The sequence below is a fragment of the Patagioenas fasciata genome, chromosome 3, assembly GCF_037038585.1.
Source record: "Patagioenas fasciata isolate bPatFas1 chromosome 3, bPatFas1.hap1, whole genome shotgun sequence".
NCBI classification, from domain to species: domain Eukaryota; kingdom Metazoa; phylum Chordata; class Aves; order Columbiformes; family Columbidae; genus Patagioenas; species Patagioenas fasciata.
The window spans coordinates 99,070,750-99,083,092 of record NC_092522.1 but is presented as its reverse complement, the minus strand read 5'-3'; the positions used below and the strand labels follow the sequence as shown (position 1 = coordinate 99,083,092).

Sequence of the window (12,343 nt, the reverse complement as noted above, 5' to 3'; positions counted from 1 at the left end):
ATGTCAACGGTAGACTTCTGCTTTCCACCTTAGTAGTGATGCATGCTTCTCTGTGGCTGAGGAGCTGCATCAAGGAATTCCAATGAAAGTTCAAGACTTGGAGTCTCTGTTGAATTCAGATTACAGAATTCTGAAAATCACATTGAGAGGTCACACACCAGACCTTCTGTTCCTCAATCAATTCATCATTTCAGACCTCCCTGCTTACGGCATATGTTATATCACTACCAAGTTCTGGATCAGCAAAATAAAATACTACATGATCTGTGAAATTATTCACTGAGCAGTGAAACCGAACATTTACATGAATACATAGACTTACCTATTTAATGGATTGGCAAGCAGTGTGGAATGGTATCTTAGAAGTCACTTTTGATGACTGAGACACTCAAAAATCGAACTGTCCATCTTGGAATCTAGGAAGAAATGCTAGTATTTCTGTTCCCAGGATGGACAGGTTGTGAGAAAGCTGTTCTGTGCTTTTCCTCTGATACTTCCCTTCAGCAAGAATGTTCCTGCTGCACAAAATAAATCCAAGACAGTTTGATATCAGGCTACTTCACTGTGGGATCCCAGGATTCAATCGCTATGCTGAGACCTTCTGATTCTAGAATCTGGTCAAGTTTGCTGTCCAAATCCTAATCCTGCTTGAACTACCTCATGACTGACTTTAAAAAATAGGGTGTTCTTGCTCATTTCTTAAGACGATGTCTTTTGATTAACATCAGGAAACATTCTGCTGGGCATAACTTGTGGCTTGGGGTGCTGCTTTTTTACTTGGTGTATATCAAGGTTACTATCCACCTAATAGGTGATTTTTACTATAATTTATAGTAATTTACTGGACTTGAGAAAAGATGACTTTCTGAACTGACTCAGCCAACAACTGACTGCACAGAAATCCTTCACCTTCAGACATAAATGCTTGTTTCTGTCATTTTTTTCCAAAGATTTCCCTATGGCATTTCCTCTGTGAGAACTCAGTCTTCCAGCAGCATCTCAGCTGTTCTTTATTTTTTTTAACTGATGGGTGCTTGCTTTCTTTTTTACCTGTCTAGGAATATGACTTTTAGGTGACAGTATTTGCAACAGAATACCAGATTTTTTAAAATTCAATTCAACAATTTTATCAATTTTGAGATAATATTAATCCTTAAAGTGTATTATAGGTTTTTGCTTATAATGTTGTTTAAATTTTAGAAGATTAATCTTTATTTTATTTAGTAATATATTTTTCACCTAAACTAAATGCTTTCAGGGATACAGATGATTTATATGCTATAAGCATAAGGCATGCTTCTTTTTGAGAATGTGCCAATATCTATACTCACAAGACATGTTGGGTGGATGGTTTCTGCCCTTAAATTTTTCATACGTTTATCTGTCAGTGTGTGAATCTGTCATGAAAACAAATGAGATTTTTAAAAGACATCTTCATGCTGGGTCTCAGGAACGTATCTGTGCTCAAGGTCATGAGATCTTCGATCTTCAGAGCTCACACCTACAGTTCTGTTCATGTGCTTACCAAGGGTTTTGTTCTCATTGGAACTTCCGTACAGTTGTGTAGTTTTTGTGGAACAAGGTGCTCCAGAGCACTCTTTTGAGCAAATGGTATTTGTGAGAGGAGTACCTCACACTTCTATTACTGGTTATCTGAAGAAAGATGTTTTTCTCCTAAGCTAAGAGGTTCACTTTGAGTCGTTGAGAGGTCAACAATTTCTGTTCCCTACTGAGGTGAAATTCTAATTCTGAAATGGAGGTTGACTGGAACCTCATCAGGCCTCCCGGAAGCATCAGTCAGGATGTTGGTGCTGTCCTGGCCAGAGAGGTTGGAGAAGCCATGGCAGCTCAGGCCATGCACAAAGGATTTTACTTTGGTGGCTACTTTGTACCCAAAATAAACGGAACTGGTGTCTTAACCTTAATTTGTGCAAGTGTGAATACAGATATTCAAGTCTGAGTCTGACAGAGACTTATCACGTGTCTTTATCAGCAGTGCCTGGAGGCTTGCATTTCTTGTTTGCAGGACTCCTCTTGTTTTTCATGGCTGGCTGTTATATGCTTGTTATCTCCAGCTCATATACAGTGATCTGGATCAGAACTGTTACTATTAGAGTTTTTCCTTTCCATTTCTTCACAACATTTTAAATATTCATCAGAGTCTTGCTGACAAACTAATCTTGAGGACATTTTTTTTTTCTGATGGGACTCCCAGGGGTTATCATAGGACAAGACTATTTTGATGTCTTATGTGTATCTTTTCAATGGTCTTTGTGCTGTCTATCACCACAAAAAACATGGCTTATTCCTGAAAATATTGTGTTCATTGAGGGGATGCAGACTCCTGAGTGGTGGTGATTTATCTTCCATGAAGTTAGTTCACAGTCCTTTAGACCATGAGAAGGTTTGGATTTGTAGTACATCAGCAACTACCTAAGTCATTCTTTTTCCTAGTTCTCCCATAATTTTCACAGGTTATCTCAAGAGGTCCTTGCATTGTGAAATCCAGGCTGCTGTCTTGGTTGTTTTCAAGTTGATTGGCAGTTACTTCAAGTGGGTTTGGTTGTTTCAGGAAAAAATAACAACCAGCAACCCATTGTTTTGGATGTGTTTCCCTTACTGTGTTTTGTGTTTATGCTGCCTGTTTCTATGGGTTCTTTCCATACCATGCTCCGCCTCGATTTCAGTTCTGTTTCCAGGGCTTTCCCCGCCTGTCCATTCAGAACCTGAGGCCTTTGCCTGTTGCTGGAGTTTATTCTTAGGACTTTGATCAAATGCTTCAGTTGTTCTTGAGACTCTCTGTTTTCCAGTGTAGATGGCAGTTGTTTCTCTGTGGTAAACTGCATTTTTCTCTGGTCAAGGGTTTGGTTTTTTTGTTTTTCCCAACAGCAAGAGTGTGTACTTCATTCTAGCACTGTCAGAATACAGTTATTAATGTTATTGTCAATCTTTTTCAGTGTTTTTTATGTTATTTTTGGGGTATTTCTTGGATTCGAAGAATGTGGAGCTTTTCTTCAGCTTCTCAAGTACCGAACTTCTGTGTCAAAGATTTCAGTTTATCGGACCTGTCCATCTTCATGTGAATGATGCATAGTTTTCCAAGCATTCATTGTGGATTTAGCTGTGTAGTCATTAATTAGTCCTCCACTGGGGTTTAATCTGTTGTTTTAGGGGACTCGTATGTCTTCCCTTCAAGCCCATGAAAAAGCTTCTCACTTGTTTACGGAGCTTGTTCCTCATGACGATTACATGAACCGCAACGTGGGCTGGGGTCCAACCCGTATGGCTGCGGTTTTACCCAAAATGGTTGGTTTTCCAGTGCTGTTCTTAGTCTTCTCTTTCTAGGGCTGTCCTTCGTACTCTTGAGATAAAGGGGTGCACCTTTTCCTTTTAGGTTCATAAGCCCAGGAAGCCGTGGAATTTTTTTATGCAGATAAAGCATTTGGCTGGTCTGTGGTGGAAGCAAGCCCTGGCCTCACGGTGCTTTTCCAAAGGGTTCTCTGTGCATGGGCTAGATGGGGAAAAAAGAAAAGCTGGACCTTGGGACGATGGTGCAGAGCAAGTACTGCCAGACCTCATGACTTCAGTAGTCAGTCTGAGCACTGGATGGTTTCATTGCAGCCCTTGATTTTGCACTCAGGAATGAAAACAGTGATCAAAACATTTGCGTATGTGAATCTGCTTGCTGCGAGGTATCTAGATCCAGCCTGCTATCCCAGTCCAGATTTTCTGAGGCTGTGTCTCATTTGGGAGTTTATCTACTGAAGTCATTTTCCTGAGGTAATGCAGCAGATGACTTGTAGATCTTGCCTAGTTATTATATAGCCTCAAGCAGAAAGAATTAATCCTGATGTTTATTCCAAGAACTAAATTATTTAACTTGTATTTATTTCAGATTTCCCTTAGGTTAGGCTATTTCTTTATTCATGATAGTAGCTTTTTTTGTTTGTTTTAAAAATGCTTCTTGGAAAAGTAATTCAGCTAACTGAGCGTCTAATGTGCGAATGAGTGATTGTATGGCATTTGAATTTATAGTGTATTTTGGATCACATTTCATTTCTGTCTTTAGTATACTGCTAATCAGGTGAAATCTTTATGAAACCAGGTTTGACAAGAGCTAATCAATTTGAAGAATATAGAGATTAAAGCATATGTTAAGATGAATGCATCTGTTGTGGTGCTGTACTAAATGCACTGTAATGTATTGCCTGCATATCTCAAATAGAAAAGCAGATATGATAGGCTTTGAATTAGAGTTATTTCAAAATATCTATTATTTGTTTCTGAAAGCTTTCTTGGAGAAATTACCTATTTTCCAATTCACTTCGATTGCAGTAATAAAAGAAAAAGGTAGTAAAAATTTCTGGTTCTACAGTCAAGAGAAGTAGAGAGTCTAAGACTCATCCTTTTTGTATTTGCTCCAATTACTAGTTTTTCTTTAGGGAAAAATGCTTATGTAAATGAGCAGTAGATAACTTCAGAAGAATGTTCTTTCTAGTAGAATTGTTCTCTTCATTTAAAAAACTGCTTTTTTCCCCAAATTGGATTAAATTAAAGCTGTTGATTGTGCCTTTGAACTGCGGCCAATGTTCTCTAACAACTTTAGTGTTGTGGGAGAAATAAATAAGCCAATCTGTGCCTAGGTCTCTGGTATAGCTATATGTTTCCATGAATGGAAAAAGAAACAGAACACCAAACAAAATACTCCAAAACCAGCAAAAAAACCAAAACCCAAAACACACCACAGTGGAAAAATAAAAGACAACCCACACTCTCTCTTCTGATGATCTAATATTAGAAAAGTTTTAGATCATTGCTGGCTGTAAAAATATTTTCCCTTACAGCTAAAGAATTCAGCCCTAACATCAGTCATATTTGTGGTAGTACTTTTGTAAGCTCAGATTAGATAGTAGCAAGTACTGTTTAAGTAAGAGGTCTTTTACTAAGTGATTAAATAAGAGATATTTCATTAAGTTAGTATTTATTGTGAAAATATATAAAATGGAAATAAAAATACAAGAACAATTTATATTCATGATATAGCCAAAACGTCTGTGATACCCATTTTATAATTATAGTGAAATTCGGTACATAAAAGTTCCTTAAAATTTCTTCCAGCAATTCCAATTTTGAATTTTGTCTTTTTTTGACTTGTGGCTAGAACAAATATTTAATTGATCAAGATGTAATATGGCACTTGATATTTATTAGCCCTTTTCATCAAATTCACACTTTTACTTAGAACACAGATTTTGCGAGCTTTTACCAGAGAAAACATCCCACCACAAATTAACTAGTTAAAACTCAAATTGTAAACCAGGGCACCCTTACACATTTTCTGTCAAGAATTTTTTAGAAGTGTTAGACTTTGAATCCAGAAATTGTACGTCATTCAGACTCAGACCCCTTGTTCACTATGCAAAATCTCTCAGTTACTGTTATACATCAAAACCTGTAAATGCTTTAAAATCATTAAATCTTTCGAAGTGGACAATGTCAATCTAAAAAGTATGATTATTCAAGGAAACATCATAGTGAAGATAAATCTTTGTGACACTCTAGTGTAGATTTGTCTGAAAATTTCCACGTTTTCTATAGATGGGGAACATTTATCGATAGGAGACTGCATTCAGCTTTTCCATTATTTTAAGAGTAATAGTTGTGTGTTAGGAGTATGTCTTCCCTGTTTTATCTGATATTATACTTTCTCTGGCTGACTCTGCAAACCCTATATTTTGGCACTACATTTCTATGGTTTCCCAGCCACAATGTGTGCCTTGTTCAGTTGTCTTGTCTTTGGTTTACTTTTAAAGCTTGAACATGCTCATTGATTTCACTAGGACTACTTTTGCATGTAAGCTGAACAAATACAATCACAAATTTAACCAGCCAATACTAAGCCTTCTTTTCTGATGTTAAAATTCACACCTTTTCTGTCAACCCCGGTGAGTTTTTGTGTGTGTGTTTTATTAGTGCTTGGGTGTTACTATTAATATTACTGAAACCATCAACGGGTAGAGTGCTGAACAGTATTAACAGGACATGGCTTTAACATCTTACAATGACATGACATCCTAACATGACGCAGCTTAAAACTAATTATTTTTAAAACGTGAGTTACAGTATTCCAGACTAATTTTCCAAATCTTCAGCTTGTTGCTGATAAGTGGAAACAAGTACTACAAATGACGAGTTATATCTGGCTATTGTCAGCTGAGATTATAATGCTAAAGAGGCTGTAGGTGATTAAATAAGAGTAGACTGTTCAAAAATCTGAATTAAGTATGGGTAAGGAAAAAAATGTGTACGTTGACTAGTGACTGGTAAATGGGCTTGTGAGAGCAAAACAAACAAACAATCAAAAAAACATGGTGAAAGAAAACTTGAGAGAAGGAAGAAAGAAACAGAAACACGTTGAGAAGCACAGCTAACCTGCTTGATAATAAAAACTGTAAGAATACAGAAGAGTTTTAGGGTTTGTGCATAGATTTTATTATACATAGAACACAGTTGAAAGTACATAAGGTAGATGATTGAACTAGAAAATATATGTCTAATCACCTAAAGGACGTAATACAAATGTACGGTCAGGTGCTATTGAGACTGTTTATTATTGAATGACAATATGGTTGGAAGCTGCTTCTGGAGGTTTTCTTGTCAAACTCCTTGGTGCAACGAGGGTCATCTAGGGCTGGGTGCCCAGGGCCATGCCCAAATGGAATTTGGCTGTCACCAGGGATGAAGTCACCACAACCTCTCTGGGCAACCCATACCAGTGCTCAGTCAAATGTACCTTTTAGAACAAACAATACAAAAAATAGAGTTTAAATGCTTTTTTTTTTTTTTTTTTACTGTGGCTAAAGTGATGAATGACATTCATTTCAGTGTGTCCGATTTAGAAATACTGAAATTCAGTAGTGAAATCTCGGACTTGAGGTCCATGAGCAGTTAATTAGTCTAAATGGGCCCGGCTGGTGTGGAAGACATTTCTGTCCTGGTGAGTTCCCGTTCCTTTCCTTATGCTGGCCTTAGGACTGCGTGGTAAAATAGATGAAAAAAAAATATCCAACTATAAACTTACCTGCAGAAGGTGAGGAGGAATGAGGTTCATTTTCAGATGGCAGGGATGAGTGGACAGAATTAGGGGCTGTGTCTTCATACTTCAGCAGCTTCAATTTATGGTGTACTAAACCACTTAATTTTTTTATATAGAAGGGAAATAAAAAAGTACACAAAAAGAAGAGGGATGAACACAGATCAGGATGAGAAAACAGATAACACAGTAACATGAAATAAAAATATTTCACCTCATTGTTCTTGAAACAGATTGGAAACTTAAAACATACATGAATCAAATACTACTTTTTTTACATTGTAACTTTTCTTTTTTTAATTGTGAAGTACTTGAGATGCTTGCTTTCATATTTGATAACAGTCCAGGCTTAGACTCAGCATTGCAAGAGAGTAATGTGGGTTATATATCATCTAAAACCAGGTATGACTGTCTTTTAAAATAGGCAACTGTAAACTCATGCAGGATTTGTCAGTTAAATGAAAATGTGTCACTGAAAAATAGCCAAAAAATTTCTAATCATAAAATGTACATTTTTAAAACTATGTGAAATCATGGAAACGGAATATGTTTGATGTTCACACCACTGACTTTCAGCAGACGACTGTATAAAACTTTGAAAAATAGCTCACAACCAAGCAGACGAAACCAACTATTTTAGCATTAGACCTGTTTCCTTTTAAAATGATTAACTCAGTTTAAATTGATGTCTGTCTTCATTTAATAAGCTGCCTGGGGTTGCTGCAGCAAATATGGGGCACATGCTGACATACTCTTTTCATTCATTCACTTACTCTTTTGTTTCGTTTATAATGATTACCTTACTGACATACATAAAATAAGAACTTCAGTCTAGAAAATCTACACATTAAAAATGGAGGAAAAATACAGGTATTTTTAAGAGACATTAATAAAATACCTCCTTTGAGATCATGACTGCCTCTTTCTTTTACACCTTTATAAAGCATGCTAGAAGACAATTAGATTTTCCTGTTTGCCAGTTGTGAGGCAAATTGCAGGGGAGAAATTGATCTCTTGAGGTACCATAAATATTACTGTGTGCCATACTGAACGCTGTGCAGTCAAGTACTCCTCACTACAGGTGACAAGTAAAAGAGTATAAAGGGAACAGGAGCTCTGGCAAAGCTGTAACAATGATTTTGTAGCCTGTGAGTGAGAGTCCCTATGGGAAAACAGAGCTTAAATCTGAGAAAATTTACACGTGTATGTTATGAATGTGAAACCTTCAAAATCAGTTTAAAACACAAAGGGAATATCCAAAAGCAGTCATAAGGACTTGATGCTGAGGTGGTCACAAAGTGGCCCAAAACAGAAGAAAACTGGACTATGTTCAGATCCGCTCCAGCAGTTCCACCCAATTGTATCTTCAGTCACCTTTGAAATAAAGTTAGAAATGTGTCATACTTAACTGAATCTATAGTAAAAAGTTTTTAGTTTTGAAAATGTAGGTGAATTCTGTGAATTTCAAATAAAGCAAACTAACTTTGAGTATATGAAAATAACAATGGATAATTGCAGATAAAACTATCCTGCGGCGCTTTTGAGCGCTGAGGATCTACAAAGCAGGTGGCTGCACACACACACAGCTGCCAAACATCATCTTCACCTCATTAGTAGTCAGTAAAACAGCATCAGAAAAGCAAGTTGCAGATGGAAACAAAACAAAAGACACAGAAGAACTAACAAGAAGAGTCCCTGAATATGTACCTTTCCTTGCAAATAAAGCAATTTAATGTAAATGTCTTAATATATATAGAGGCAAAAGGTTGCTGCTGTGAATTACAATAGTTTTGAGTGGAGGTCTGTTTCTGGGTAATGCTAGTGAAAACCAGCTGCAAGCTTGCTTTCATTATGTGCACAAACCTAGTAGGAAGGATAATGTTTATTATGAATTATAATTCTGTTTTGCTTAAATAGGGGATTGTTAGTTTCTTGCACACAGAGGACTCCTTTCTAGCTGGCCTCCATTCTGTTGCAATTTTTAAACTTTTTTTTGTCTTAGCAACTTGTTCCGTATTAAAGCCAGTTAATCTACTAAACCTGCTCCTCTTTGCGTATGTTTAATCTGTCTCTTATTCCTCAGCCCCATCATATATGCAGAAGGTGAATCTGGTCCTCTCTGTCATGGCCAGTTAGAAGTTACCTGTGCTAGTTTGGCTGCCTCTCTGAATGGGTAGGAGCTGAATCATAACTGCTTTTCCCTGAACAAGCCACAGATGTTGGTTTGACTTTTCTACCCAAGTACAACTTGTAATCAACAGGTAGGAACTTGTCATCTTGGCCTGTCAAATTTGACTGAAATTAGCCAACCAGTCGAAGTTGAGAAGGTGATGGGATGGAGAGCAGGAGTAAGATGATGACTTCCAGTGCAATCATATACTTTAATAAATTTAACAAGCTGGATGGAAGTCTCTGGTCTGTTTTGGTCAAGATTCTGTTCTGTGAAACACTCTATCAATGTCAGGGAAAAGAAGCTCTGTGAAGACCTAGTTGCCAGAATTCACTGGAGAATATTGGTGGAGGTTCCTCTAACACCTGTTCTCCACCTTTTATATATATATATGTATATATATATATATATATATGTCTCTTAGTACAGCAGAAAAATCTGTGTGCTGACTTAACAGCTGCTCTGGGAAGTCTGAGGAGTCTAGGGGGAGCGGGACAGAAGTTCCTTGGTGAAACTGCAGTGCAGCTGGGCAATACCCATCAAGCTGCTGTGACTGAAAAGTTAAACAAGCTGCAGAATGACTAACCTTTTAACTGGTTAACTGTTTCGAATGTTTTCTTAAATTACAAGAGAACCTCAATGCTTTTAAACTTTTGGGGTTTATACTCAGAGTTTGTCCATACTTAAATTTTTGTTTGCTCACTTAAGGTTCTGAGAATTTAAGTATATTTACACCTGAATTTAGAGAACTTTTCATTTATATTAGGTGTAATCTTGATATGATGAAAAATAATTTTGAGAAAACCTAAAGTATTTATGAACTAGATTAAATTAGTTGACTTGTTTCAGCTGGAAAATTCAGGTTTGAAAAGTCTGAATGCTAAAGAACATTAGAACACTTCTTTCAACTCACAAACATACATATAGGTCTTCTGATGATTACTACAAATTCAATGAAAAATACATTTTTAAAAAGTGCATGCATACAGCCTGGTTTGCCTTTACCTAAAACCAGAGATAGCTCCTTTCCATGGTATAGATTTTGTAGTGAGGGACGCAGAGGAAAACATAAGGCAGTATGTGATTGAAGTATGTAGAATAAATGATTTTTCTTCATTCCTTATCTACTTAATATGATGCTAATATTTTCAGTCAATTTCAAAGGAAGGAGGAGGTAAAAAAAAAATAGATACACACACGCAGAGATAGTGCCAGATTTCGGTCTTTATTGCTTAGTTGGCCTTGGCCTTGATCTTTTACAGAAGATTTAACAGGAGGTGGCAAGAGGGATAGAAATGTAATCACTTGGGCTATTACAGAGAAACAATGTGACTAAGTACTTTCCTAGCAATGTGTTGCTGTTTTTTATCCATTCAGCAATTGTAATTTATTTATACATCTGTCAATAAATACGAGGCGGCATCCAATAATGAGTACAGCAGGGACTTAAGCTGGAGTGTATTGCTGTGTTTGACATAAAGGTCAACCCTGGGAAAGGGGCTTGAAATTGACATTTGAAAACTATTTTTCCTTCCACTGAGGCTGTCTCTTAATTCCAGCAATTTTCTCTGATAAGCAGAGAGAGCATACATTTTGATTATATAAAGGAGGGAGGAGGTGATGAAACTTTAAAAAAATTTCCACCGGCATTGCATTCTGGTGATAAGAATGGGACTTTATGCAGCACAGAAGAGATTACCTGAAGTAGGATTGGGAAGCAAATTGTATTTACAAGAGATGGCATGATTTTCCTAAAAGGTGTTCAAAACAGCCTATTCACTCACATATTCTGCTGAGCTTGACTAGAAATAACTTCATTTCAAAAACGACAAATCTGATTGAGGGTAAAAGCATTCCCCTCTCACCGGTACTTGTTCAAAGGATTTGCATTACATTTTCTTGATGGGAGCACAGTAGTATTTTATTCTGCATCTGCATGAACTGTTAATGTGGAAAATAAAAATACAAATTGTGTCCTTGATTGCTTCATGCTTCAGCCACTTGAATTACCAGATTTATGTCTGCAATTATGGAGGAGAGGTTGCTATATGATAGTTTGACAGTAACTGCCACCATTATATTACCAATATATAGATTCAACTTATTTCTGAAGTTAAGAGTATTGAAATTACATTTTAAGAACCAAGCGTATCTTGCTGTGGTTTTATCTTGTTTTTAATGTAGCCAGTGTATTTTTAAAGAACTATAGTATGTATAAATGTTGTCAGTTATTAGTAGAATACACACATGTCAAAGGTGCCATGTCCTGCAAAGTTCCATGAAGTATATACAAGCTTGTTGTGCAACACCTTGTCATGGTGTCAACAGGATGTGTATGTGCTACTTCTGAATCTGTTATGTTTTTCTCCTTCTGTATAGATCCTGGATTTGGTGAAGGGTATGCATTACCAGCTGGCCTGTCAAAAGTACTTTGAGTTGACACATGATGTAAGTAGCTACTAGTTTTGTTAAACTATAATCACTGTCTTTGTCTTGAGGAAGGCCTTGGAAACCATACATGAAGTCCAGAGACCATTTGCAGTTCTCTTGCCATGTTAGTTTTCATTTAATAATTTAAAATATACCTCAAATATTTTTTATTTTTCTGCATTTATGTATTGATGTAATTAATACCCTGAACATTAGAAGATGTAATAAAAGGTTATGGTTTCTTCCTGAACATGTCAATATTCTTGAATTCTCTCAAGCCATTTAACTTTTTCACTAAACCATTTTTAAACAAATTGTGGGTTTTAAACCATTATGTAAGCTTGTTTAAGTTTTTAAGATATATCACAAAATACCAAAATGGGTCTAACAAGTTTAACTGAAACTCTTATCTTCCAGCACTTACATAGTTAATATTGTTAATTTTCACTTGATACTTTTTCATGTCTTTGATCATGTGTGACTACTTTTTAAATCAAAATTAACATTCTCAGAGCTTTCCCATTTGCTTAATCATAAGCTTCTGTAACATATTGAAGTAGGATTCTGCACAAAATTGTGAGATAGCAAATGGCTGCAGTCCATCTCTTATGTGATTTCTTCAAAGAGCCAGTTTTCGCAGTGGTTCTTTG

General features: G+C 36.5%; 1 protein-coding gene across 2 annotated transcripts in view; it reads left to right on the top strand.

Moving 5' to 3' along the window:
- The window catches only part of PRIM2 (DNA primase subunit 2), a 102,396-nt gene that overhangs the window by 85,792 nt on the left and 4,261 nt on the right, over positions 1–12,343 (top strand). For both annotated transcript variants that reach the window (XM_071806936.1, XM_065834555.2), the window contains one exon: positions 11,643–11,711. In XM_071806936.1, coding sequence (XP_071663037.1) covers positions 11,643–11,711 — 69 coding nt within the window. The remainder of the gene's footprint in view (positions 1–11,642; positions 11,712–12,343) is intronic.